Source organism: Varroa jacobsoni, unplaced genomic scaffold, assembly GCF_002532875.2.
Source record: "Varroa jacobsoni isolate VJ856 unplaced genomic scaffold, vjacob_1.0 scaffold_684, whole genome shotgun sequence".
Lineage (NCBI taxonomy): Eukaryota > Metazoa > Arthropoda > Arachnida > Mesostigmata > Varroidae > Varroa > Varroa jacobsoni.
Window position 1 is genome coordinate 101,156 of NW_019213586.1, and position 13,020 is coordinate 114,175.

Here is a 13,020-nt window from a genome sequence, read left to right on the forward strand (position 1 = left end):
GTTGTTCTAACATCATGTTTAATAGAATATTTCTCTCCAAAGACGTTCCCTCCATTTGTGCCCCTGGTAACCGTTGACATTCGCTTTTTATTCGGTTTTTTAACTTCTTGGCATCTGAACTGGTACTGGTACTTCTCAAATAAACCATGAAGGGATAGTTTGTTTTTCTACGGATAGTAGTTTTCGAAATGTAGCCTTTACGAAGGCTCGATCTTTCCGCTTCAAATTATTTGATCGACGAATCCAGATAGCTCCGTTTCTCAATCAAGATGTCCTCTTTCTCTAATATTTATTACTCATACACTGTGGCTATTACACGATTCAAGTGGAACTTGGTGCTTAAAATGTGATTCAGTACTCTGTATTTTCCACTCCTCGAGATCAAGCAATATTTATTATTTTTCATCCAATAAATAATCTAGGCGAATTCCTGCTCATGTAAATGGGGTGCTTTAGTATGATACTAAAATAAGTCGTAAGTCTCATTTTAGTGTTTCTTTATCATAGTTTTTTTGCAATTTTAAGTATATCGAATTTATTAGCTAACCACTAAATTGGCAATGGTACAGAGCTAATTGAAGTGAGTATCTGTAACAAGTGGTAGGTTTTAGTTTCTTCCTAGTATCCTTATCAATTACAGTAACGTCTGACCATGTTTAAAAATAAGGTTTTGGTTCTCTATCCGGTTCTGCATACAGTCTTATAAATCTAACTGCCTGAGTTTTATTTGGTACCTGTTATATTCTGTTTGATAGATTTAACGGCTACAAAATTTTCAGACTATTTAGAATTTTTTTTTATTTTACGTTTAGAGGTGTTAAATCTACACATGTTTTTTTTTACATTTAAATAAATAGGTCAATTTCTAAATGAAATAAAAGGTACATTTCTTATTGTTCTATTTTGAATTAACGCTAGGCGTTTATTTTAGGTACAAACACGTTGGGAGGTATTTTGGAAGTGTCACTTTTTTTTTTAATTGAAATGTTTAATTGAGAGACACTTTTACATAGAAGTGTCTTTCAATTCCACCAATTGTTTTACGTGCGCATTTATGTTGCAAGTCTCCCTTCTCATCTAAATACTTGAAGACTACTTATCTCGTATCCTTACGTTTTGCATTGCTAACAGAAGCTAAATGCACCTTTTGTTATGTAGTAACCTTGCCTCGTGTAATTACCATATTGAGTCAACATCTCTCGCCTGTAATAGTAATATCTAAAGGGTCACATCGACTGTGGCATTCTAGCAACTCCAAAAAAGCAAACTCTGACATAAGTCCTTTTTTATTCATCGATCAATTTATGATAAACTTCTCTCTAACTTTGTTCACTTTTGTACTTAACGCAAATCGTTTTCAATGATTGATATATGATACGCAGAATTCGGAAGCTGAGCGGTAGCATTTGTCGGAGTCTCTTCTTCAATTATTTGATTTCATTTTGTGGTTATCAAACAAGAAAGGTGGTATCAAGCAAGATGCACTATTAAAGTTAAGAATCTTTACTCCAAATTTGATAAACCAAGATCTCATAGTGCTAACCGACACAGCTATGTCCCATAAAGCTACACAAATTTCGTCAATGGTGTTACCTGCAGCGTCGCTCGAATTTGCTTATAGGGAAGTTGTATTCGATTGCTTACACGATTTACTCAACTGAAAAGCTATTTTAGCCCTTGATATGATATATGCTCATAAAGGATTTAGTCACAAAAAGAAATAGTCTTTTTAAAGTGTTGACATCGTTAGAAATCTGCCCGGAAGGGCAAAAGTTAGAAAACAAATATTTTTATGATATCTACGGTATCATTGATTCTGTAGCTATAATCCTGCAATATCCGTTTTTTGAAACGTCTGCCATCCCTTGGGATAGCCTATTGAAGCAGTGCATTACAAATTGAAGTCATAAAACTAGCGCAAGGCGAGGCCTACGCATGAACCAACTAAATCATTAAAGCTTCATATCCATATGAGAGCGTGTTGTATTCACGTTATGCACTTTTGTCAGAGAACAGGTAACAAGATCGAATAGAACAGATAGTAGTAATCTATTTTCAATGTAATTTTAAGAACTATCAGTACCATATGACCGCACTCTTCTGAGAACAAGAAAAAACGTGAACCTACATTTTAAGTTCTCGACAGGAGTACAAACATTCAACAATACGCAACTAAATCACGGCATACTGAACTGAACTTCATTTTGAGACAACTAGGTCAATTCTTTAATAAGAGGAAGACCTTACTCTTCTAATTAACAGAGGTACTGGTGAAATACGTATGAAAGGTTTCCGTGCAAAACGGCAGCAATTCATTTTTAGATTTCCAGTTGTATGCACTGTTTGATTTTTTTCCACAATCTGCATGTTTTGGCTAAGCATTTCACACAAAGTATGATGCTATGTCTGAAACTACAACGACGAAATTTATCAAGCTCAGCCTAAAAATTGAGTTCAGGTATATTAGTAGCTTTAGCATAAACTAATTGACATTACAATTTGTTCTTCACATGAATAACCGAGTCTGTCTAACCAGCGTAAACCTATTCTATTTGCACACAGATCTTTAACATATTTATAGGTACACTATTTTTCACGAGTATTTGTTTCAACAAATTCATCGATAAAACTGGTCAGTCTATACTACCGCTTTTGCATATCCGTTCGATGCCTGTTTCGCGCACCACTGCGCTCTGAACACCCTTAAACAGATCAAGAGGCAAGCGGGGAAACCACCCTTCATACCTACTAGTGTAGAACCATTCTGATCTTGCAGCAGCGAATCTTCTTATTCGTTGTAATTTTACTAGTCTTGATTTTAAAAATATGGAAAGGCTTATTAAAGTAACAGTGGAGCGTTGATTTTTTTTACAGTATGAACAGTAATTATCCTATCTGTCTTTATCATTTCTCTATAAGATGCAAAGAATTTAAAAACAAGTCATACATAATTATTATATAATTACATACAATATAATTATATAATAAGTATATAATAAATAATTATAAAATTATAAAATAAAAATTAAATAAGAAAGTGTCAATATATTCTATATATTCTATTCCAGTATATTCTAGCTTAACCTTTTTGTGCTTGGCGATAATACATTTTAATTAAGCAAAAGCATCTTGAGCAAAACTTAAAAATGTTCATCATGAGCTTTATACTGGGTATCTGATAATCATCTATGCCTTAATATAATTATGCCTTAATATGTGCAAAAATAGAGCAAGCTTCTAATTTAAACAGAAGATATATCAGTGAATGAACAACAGCCGCTCTAGAATGTTCTACAACACACTGCTTTCGCAGGATGTTTTTCCTAGCGTGTATGCACACAATTCAATATTCATTCCGTTTCGCAGGTATAATGTTTAGCGGACGATGATGTCTGCAGTGTTGCGTTAATAATGCAGCTTGGCATAGTGATTCGCTAAGAGTTGAATCCTAAGGCCTCCTTTAATTACTTTTACTCTACTGATTTCGAGAATTTCATCTAGACTGATATTTCCAATTGGAGATCCTAAACCATCAAGTGACATGTACTAGCCGAAAGCACGCTCGTTAGCACTTTTTATACTCCTCATCTTATAGAGGTACTGTTCGAAGGATAATACATGAAGCCGGATAATTCGAGAAGAGAAAATAGGAAATTCTATATTTGCTAAAACACGCAATCTTTTTTCCATTTGACTCATGTAGTTGCCTGCCATTCGCTAGAGGATTTCAAAAAAGACAAACTGATTGTTAAGTTGATGTTAACTATCACATACCATTTTTTTTGCGAAAAAAATTGCCCACCTGTTTTGTTAATCCATGTTAATTATACTTATTTATTATGGTTGCTAACAATCGCCTCCGACATTTGCCATCATTGGGCGATTTTCCTACATATCTGTGTTTCGAGTTTCGCATTTGGCATCACCGTTAGGCACTCTATCAGATGATCGGCACGAAACGAAGTGCGTGTGTGCCCGTACTCGAACATAGATCACAACGTGTTTCTAGTGACGTTACCCACTAAGCTATCAGGGGTTTTTTTTTATACCTAATCGGCGCGAAAAAAAACTCTCTTAATAGAGAGAGTTTCAAAAAAGCTATGTGAAGTAGTTAAATAGCAACGCAACTCTAATATGGTTGTTTATAAGTGAAAGAGACTAGGCCGACGGTCATGTGCAGGTATATATTTATATATGTCTTGGATTAATGAGCTCTGACCCCTCCTTGACTAATTAAGCTTATACTTACTAATATTAAATTAAATTTGTCGGCGGCTGGTGGCAGCTACGGGGGAAAAACGTGCAGAGCCATTCTTACGACAATGTCTCTTATAAACTTATACAGCGAAAACGCCATGGCCGTATTTGGTACTTAGTTAATTAGTTAATCAGCACTGATATAGAGTAAGCTTTTCCGAAAAATCTGGGTATCGGTAAACTTTTCTTCAGGAGCGAGCATGCATCTAAGGTGAAGCCAAAAATTATGTTCCAAAAAAAAATGGAGAACCACAACGGAAAATTTTGGCATTTTTCTTTATTTTGAAAAGATGATAACTTCCAGCATTTGAGAACACAAATTTACATGTTTCGCTAAAAGAGGCAAATGGTATCCTCAATGCATGAAACGCAAACCTAATACGATTCATCTATGTGGCAAGAGCACATCAAACTCTCAAATTCAAGCGCTTAACTATCACCAGCTGGAGCAGCGCGTATTGTTGTGCGGTTGATTGCTGAAAAATAAAGTGGATTGAACTTTCTGCTTACGGTCATGACTAGAAGTTAGCGCTTGCACGAGTTAGAATTAGCGCTTCACAAAAAAAAAACAGCGAAAAAGCATGACGAACAATATTCCCTAAATGCGCCGTAGTGTAGCACCCTTCCTCTCTGAGTAAGTTGTTTTGTATTTCAGGCGATTAAAGTATGTGTGGTGTGAAATCAGTGATAAGATAATCGCTGCGCTTAAGATTGTGAAAAGCAGGGTCAATTGAAGGCAATTTATGCTCAAAAGTTGATAGAAGGACAGCTACTAATAAGGTAGAATTTCTTTTCCAAACATCCTAAAAAAAATGGTGGACTTTGTCTGAGATGTTATCACGTACAAGCCAGTCCAATGCTTGTTCTGTTAGACTATTAAGTGTTTCGAGTTTTGCAGAATTTATTTAATGATGAAGTTATTAATTTTTAGACATTATAAAAACTCTATAAATTATTATATGAAGAGCACGGGTTCCCTTGCAAGAAGAGATAGTACTATAAACTTGCTAAACGTTGAGTAAAGATAAGTGGAAACAATAGGCAAAAGAATATTTGAAGAGAGCTCCTGGGGGAAGATTTGCGCTTCATCAAAAAGACGCGCAAATGGGCACAGAATTATTTTTGTTCTTCATCTAGTCTAGTAGATCTAATAGATGAAAATGTTGCATGTGTGTATATATTTAGTAGTATAGATAACTACACTTCCCTTATCGTACTATTCTTGTGATATATCAGCGCCATAAGTATATGTTTCGTTTTTCTCAGAATAGTATATACCCTAGATCTTTCTAGTCGTGTTAAGCTGCTGATGCAGGTTCAGAATTGCATTACAATTTTTCGATGTGATCTTCATTTCTATTACAATTTTCCAAAATAGCATACGTCTTGACTGACACAAATATAAGGTCTAGAAATTCGTACAAAGTGGTATTCTTGGCAGATGTATGGTTCTATTGGAACGACTTATTTTGACAGGTATAACATTTAACTGCCTATTCCCAAGTTCCCATTTGATGCAGTGATGTTAGTCTCGAGTATACAACTGGAAAATAAAAAATGTGTTTTTATTTTCCAGTTGCATACTAATAAATTTCAAATTATTTTATTATTAGTAAGTATTAATAAGTTTCTAATTTAATTTTCCTTTCGGTGCAGCTTCTTTAAAACTCAACGAAACTTATTACCAGGCGGTAATTATGATAACAAGAATTACCGTTGTGGTCATATCCTCCAGTTTTTCGGTTTAACTATAACTTTTTATTTTTATCTCTGAAGGGGTAGTTCCCAGCCATTCTCAGCCATCAAATATGTGGCTGTAGTCTGAGATGCCAGTTGTAGGGAGACAGAACTGGTCTAGTATGCGTGATGGCCACGAAGCCGATCACGTGCGACTCATGGTTCCTTCTGTAGTAATGTCCTGAGAATTTCTAAGACGAAAGCCGTAAGGTATGTTTGACTGAAAATTGGTTAAAGAGAGAACCTTAGCGTTTGATATGCCATTTTCGATTATTTTCGTCTTCGTCTTCGTACAGCTGATTTCACTCCATTGCTAACAATTATGTACCATATACATATTTAAGAATGATTACAAGCAAATTAATATGTTTCACATGAATACCAGTCATACTAACCGACATGTAGAGTTAAGTAGAAAAAAGTTTTTATTGCCTCAGAACATACGCTTTCGGTCTGTTTATGTACAAAGTTTGGTTTACGCTAGTTGTAAATATTTATGATTAATTGTGCTAGCTTAACTTAACTATTAATTAGATCCGCAGCCAAATACTTACCGTATTTCTACCATAGCTAGTTCTTTAGTGTTTTTTTTCTAGCCATGAGTATTTATTATACTAATTGTTTTCTGATAACTCTGCTGTCCTTACAGGAGTTGTCAGCTAGATTTGCTACTGTTACAGCTATTGTTGAAGTTGTAGCAGCAGCATCAGGTTGCCAGCGAGTTCACCCTGTCGTCATTGTTGTTAACTGATTTTTTTCGTCCATCGATACTAAAATAACGATGAAACAGTCGACGTGGCTCACAGGGGTGGCTCTTTTATCGATAATATCGTTTACGTTGCCAGGATGTAGTGCATACATACCCCAAGGACCGCAAACGTTTCCCTACCCTAAGGCGTTCATGTTACACCGGCGGTAAGTACTCAAGTTTGAGTGCAACAAGTGACAGTATTGGAATTAATAAGATCTCATGGTTATCTCTGTGAATAACCAGTCTAGATAAACATTTAATTGTATCAATTAAATATCCGCAAGCTAGCAAACTAAAGATGTGATTTGGATTGCTGGGCGTTGAATTTTCTCCGTATCAATCAGCAGTCTACTCAGAGCAAATTTATATTTAGAGGCGCCAAGAAGGTTCAACACCTTTGGCATTTGCGTTCCGTGCGCTGTTTAAAAACGTTTGACTAAAACATTTAATTCGAAAAATACGTTGCATACGTTCATTTGTATTTATTGTTTCTCCATATACTATATAAACTTTAACACTTACTAACTAATAGAAAGACATCAAAATTAAGCTTGGTTGCTGCCCTTTTTTATGTAAAAAAGCCAACACTTTTACAAAGCAAGAAACATAACAATACTTCGTATTTTTTAAAATGAATATAGAGTTTTTTCAACGTATACGTCTGATGGATTCGCACATAGATATTTGATAGGTGACTATTTGAGTCAGCCAGTGATTATATTATCTTCCCTTGTCAAATTCGTGGGAAGCTCACTAGTTCTAGCCTCCTTTGATCATGGTTGAACAGAAAAAACGGAACATTGACCTGAAGTGCCTAGTGAATATTTCTTTAGACGCATTGCGGCGTTTGAAGAGATGGTTTAAATGGTTTTAAGTGGTGTTTTTCACATTAGTGCTCCTTAGGTTTATCCTGTGAAGTTCGGCGTGTATTACTTTTGCATTAATCGTCTTTATAATTTATGGCGAGGTTGGTATTTGAACACAAGAATAACACGCTCATATTTGTTTATTTTAGGCTATTCATTAACATAAACAGCTTGTTATGGTTTATTCAAAGCTTAACAAAAATATTATTTTATTAAGTCGCGATTTTTGTCAAGACTATTACAATATCAATATATCTATTCAGAAAATGGAGTAGGCAGAGCAAGCTTCTTAGTGCAGGTTTTTTAGGTTTCAATATTAATTCAATCTTATTATCGTAGTGTAGGTTGAAATATTTACATTTTGAAGCCACTTTAGCACTTAAGAAAACATAATATAGGGGAAAACATTTTTTCAGGAGTTTTTTAGCTTTAAAAATAGGCATTATAGCAGTTCCTCATTACGAACGGAGTTAAATTTGCGTTGCTTGACAGGTGCTTATCTAGGCGAATATCCGGAAATTTGGCTATGGAAATTATGATAACTTGCGAGCCAGAAATAGTTAAAGGGATATTCTTAACAGACTCAATTCTTATGAGGCAAAAGTGAATGAAAGCCGATTTATTTAGACGGTAGTGGGCATCTGGAAAGCACAACAGTTGATAAGCTTAGGCAAACCTTATAACAAATGAAAGCAAGAGGGATAGAATTCATATTTTTCAATAAATGTCGGAAGGAAACACTTTACTGTACAATGACTGATCCAGATAAACAACGGTTCTACAGTATTCTGACCAACATACTGTTAAGTCTCGAATTTATAGCAATTAGATGAGATATGTCTGGGTATGAAGCTGCCTTTGATGTGAGGGTCTCTACAGAAACCAACAACTCGCTCGACAGCTTCATTTCTTCACCTCCAAAAAAGGTTGGTATAATAGATGTTCGCTAGCTATAATATATGTAATACATGTATACATGCTGGTTTTGATTGATAAAAATGCTTAGCGGAGTGAGGATCTAAATATATAGTCGCACGGATTTCTAATGGAGGTGCTGTTTCTCCCGAAATCGGCGTATATATACTAATCAAAAAAAGCGTTATTTTAAGGGACACTGGTATATAAATAAATAATTTTCGTATGTATGTACAGTCTTTTAATAACTATGTTTTTCCAACACATAGATTGCTAGTTAAACCGTCAGACATCAATTGAAATTTCAGGTTTCTAGATTCTTTTATTATTGAAAAATCTCACACATCAATTAAGATTAGGGGCATTATATGTAGTGCCGCTAATCTTAATTTCAATATACCCAATCTATCAGGTTTTAAAACAGACTCTCAGAATCCCCGGCTCCAGCCCCGCAGGACGCATACAAATCAACGCAGTTTTGTAATTTCAAATTTTTCAAGAAGACCTATTATTATTATATGCTAATAATCGGATTACTAAATACAAAAGTGCTTATCAATTGGGATACATTTGTCCCATCAGGCCTACGCTCATCCCCTACGGTTTGTATTAAGACCGAAACAGTTCTTTTTACAACAGCTATTTTACAACAAACTTTGAGCTGCAACAGTGAAGATAAACGTTTTCTGATATTTAAATTCTTTAGATTATTTCTGCCTGGTGTATTTGGTCAGGATTTTAACAAGTCTTCACTGCCAATATTGGGATACTCACAGTTTGTAGTAAAAAGTTGTTTGCGAATTTAGAAAGAAAATTTTTGCATAACATTTGAGTAGTTCAAACACTAAATTAAAACCGCCTTCTAGCTTCTCAAATCGTCTTCGTCATGTTATTGTAATTTTTTTTTTCATAAAAAAGGAAGTCACCTAAAGAAAACTATGAATGAAGGTAGAGATTGACTGCCGGCAAAAATCTATACTTGCGGCGAAGTGTGAGCCGGCACACTGTCGGAGCTCAGATTTATAAAGTGGTTCTAAAAACCTGCGATTGTCGGGAAAATAGTTTTAGTATTAACAATCACAATTTACTTTGTTTTCTTTTACACCTTTGCCGGTTAAAGCCGTTAAAGTTTTCCAAAGACAGAAACAGACCTAAATCTTGGTAGGTCCATGAACTGAGCACACTTTAAAAGACTGAGCCTCTGCTCACAATGCGATTCCTTGACCTAAAATGTGTATAATTTCTAAATCTGGCTTTAAAGCAAAATTGTACTTATACTAGTCAATTGATAGGAAAATTACGAAACGAGCCTCTCCTCAAACATTCCAAAGTAAAATTTAAATGCGGCTAAATCGCCTTCGAATTGTAAAGATTCTCTAATAAATAGTTTTTTGGCGAACCTAAACCTATATGTATTATTTTAGAGCATAATTTCCATCGAACATTATTCATATTGGAGTATAGAATGAAAAAAATGCGATAATTTATCCCTGTAACATACAACTGAACAAGGAAATTAGGGAAGTTAACGAATGGAACAAGAACTATGGACCGGTTCATTTTCAGTGCTCGTTTGTCTAACATTGTCATTGGTCGAAAATTCTTTGTTATTACTCCAATAGAAACAAATTAAGAATTAAGCACTATTAGGAGTAAACTGTATGTTCGTCTCCATGCAAGGCAGTTTCTAATAAAAGTGAGACCTTTCAACCGTAGGTGGATGCATTTTACGTTTATCGCATTGAAGAAAACATCCAAATGACATGGGGGTGCTATAGTAAGAATCACACGAATAATACTGAAAAGTTACAAATTCGGAAACGGCGTTGCTACCTCATGGCTGTCGCAGTAACAGCTAAAAAAATTCAGAGCTGTCAGTTGTTAGTCAGCTTTTAGTCATGAGACACTCTGGGCAAAGGATCAACTAAGAGAAATATTCTCTGTACTCCATAAAACGGCGCAGTACAAAAGGCTCAAAATGTTGGTAAGTACCTTTGTGAGCTTACTATATGAATTTGCCCTATTTTCTGTGACATTAATATGAAAAGTATTCAAAAACAAATACAAGCATATGAAATTCGATTTATTTAAATACTTTTGACATCGGTGTAGCATTGAGCTCTTTATTCGGCCGAGATCTAAAGCAAGTACTGTGGTTTAACTAACCAGTGCAGCATATCTGTGTATGAAGTTGAGGTTTTTCATTTTAATCATAAAATGAAAAGCAGCTTCTGTTTTAGTATTAACCTTCTGTAAGTTAGTATATGAGCGCATTTGTTAATATTTTTATTATTATACCATTTTACGAGTTCCTTTTACTTATAATTATGTTTTTGTTTTGGAAAGGATGTTAAGTCGTAAGGTTCCTGTTTGAAATGCACACACTGCAAACCGGAAGTGCTGTGCAAGAACGACTCGAGAAAATTATTCTTTTAAATGTCATTCCATAACTAACGCCAGGCAAATGTTTAAGAACATTTGGATCAAGTAGTAAGCTTCCGTGATTGAAGTAAGGTTCACAAATCCATGAACAAGACAAATCCCACTTGTTGGTCTACTAGTGTGTTCATGCCTTACGGCGAGTAATTTTTCTTGGCGGTGCAACTGCCCTGCTTTGAGTTTTACAGTACCTGGATTACATAGACACTAAACACTGGAAACACATGTATTAGGAAGACCAGGTCAGATACGCCTTCTTCGTTGGAGCTCATCACAAAAAAGATTATTTAAGCCATATGTGACAAACCTATGAGAAGACACAGATTTCTCAAGAAGTTAGTCGCGTAAATTACTGAGGCTTGTACGATACGGGAGACAAGCCCCGTTTTAAGGTACTACGTGTAGGAGGTGCTCCGAGGAGCGACGTACGAGAGCATTAGAAACTTCGTAATCTAAACACAACTTCCAGTTAGCAGTACCGGTAGTCGTACATGTAACCCGAATAATGGCCGCTAATAACTGGGTCTAAGAGATCGGCAAATTTGGCAGGATTAAGTACTAAGAATTAAAAATAGCTTTGCTGGTGGGCAGACTTAATACAACGCCTGAAGCAGAGCTTTCTGCAACGGTATCCCAGCAGGAAGGGACCTAAAATGTTTAGAACAAAAGGAATCAGTTTTTGAACTCCTTATGAAACTTATATTTCAGAACGCACTGGCCACCTGGCTCTAGCTCTTAGTCAAATTCTGCGGTTATTGCTTCAATAGAGTCACAAACACTTGCGTAATTCCCAGAAGGGCCTTCATTAATTCATGCATCATTGTTTACCTAACATAGTTTGCAGGAGTTTTGGATAAACCCACATTTGTAATTTAAGGGTGCTCTTGGGTATTGCGTACATATGTCTTACTTTTTGTGGGTTCTATAGGACAATGGATAAAGAGGTGGGGTACTTGTTACTATCACAAGAAGGTCGTTGAAAGCTCGGTAGATACGACAGGATATCACGTTATTTACAGAAACGGTTTAAAGATGATATCGGTGACTTTCAGATTTCAAACTCGGAATTCACTTGAGATTGTCTTACGTGCACCTTTGTGTATGGCAGAATTAAAATCGGGATCTCTTGGACCTTACCACGACACTGAACGGAAATGTTTACGGAGTGCTGCACGAAGCTGTATTTAGCGATTTAAATATGAGAATAGTTAGAATAGGCCCTAAAACAATTCAGGCATTGTGATCAACCACCAGCCAGCATTGTCAAAATCTTACTTCATTTATAATGACATTCTGGGGACTTCCTGTTTTAGGTTATGCACACTTATCGTTAACCGTTATCGCTAATCCCGATATGATTTTCCACATTTTCCAAAATATATTAGCTTATTATTATCGATTATATTATCGTTTATTTGTGTACAACAGACGCTAGTTTTAATTGAACTACCTAAATTGATTTTGCCCCGTATTTCTCGAGGAATTGTGTTGATATACAAACCGTTAATTAAATATTTCCTAGAAGTTATCCAAGAAACAACTTGAATATCGCGATTATGTCACGTTGGGATGCTAGTAATGATTACAGTGTACAGTACACAAACAATCGAATAGCACAACGCTGGAACAGAAAGTACAAAAGTGGACTGACTGAGCAGAAAAGCTGCTCAGGTGCATGTCTGCAGCTTCTGGATTCATTACTACTTGGCGGAAACGAATTTCCATTATGTAACTATGCTTTCAGACACAGAACTGAACCCTGGTTAGTGAGAAAAGTTACCTGTTTTAATTCAAAGACATAATCCATATTTGCCACCTGGTACTGGCAATGCTAGTCGATTTAAATTAATGAAATTTCAAGAAATACATTTCCGCTCTCCCAGCGAATCGTATCACTAAAGAAATCCTGTTATTAATGTTTAGGCAAATCCTGTTGTTGTAAGACTAATAAGAGAGTTTTATGGTGTCTTCAAACCGATTTGCTTGACTTCGCAGCTAGCAAAGCTACTGGGGTGTTCTTGGCTCAAAAACAACTTAGGAGAGCAGGGGCTGTTG

General features: G+C 35.6%; 1 protein-coding gene across 5 annotated transcripts in view; it reads left to right on the forward strand.

Moving 5' to 3' along the window:
• Nucleotides 1-13,020, forward strand: part of Dh44 (corticotropin-releasing diuretic hormone 44) — a 50,733-nt gene that overhangs the window by 18,882 nt on the left and 18,831 nt on the right. For 2 of the 5 annotated variants that reach the window (XR_002681735.2, XM_022837016.2), the window contains exons 2-3: nt 6,644-6,909; nt 10,490-10,510. Coding sequence is in view for 4 of the 5 variants with exons in the window: in XM_022837016.2 (XP_022692751.1) it covers nt 6,776-6,909; nt 10,490-10,510 (155 nt within the window). In the remaining variant the exon portion in view is untranslated. Of the gene's footprint in view, nt 1-5,003; nt 5,038-6,033; nt 6,205-6,643; nt 6,910-10,489; nt 10,511-13,020 lie in introns of those variants that run through there. The other 3 variants (XM_022837018.2, XM_022837017.2, XM_022837019.2) reach the window with 3 other exon arrangements.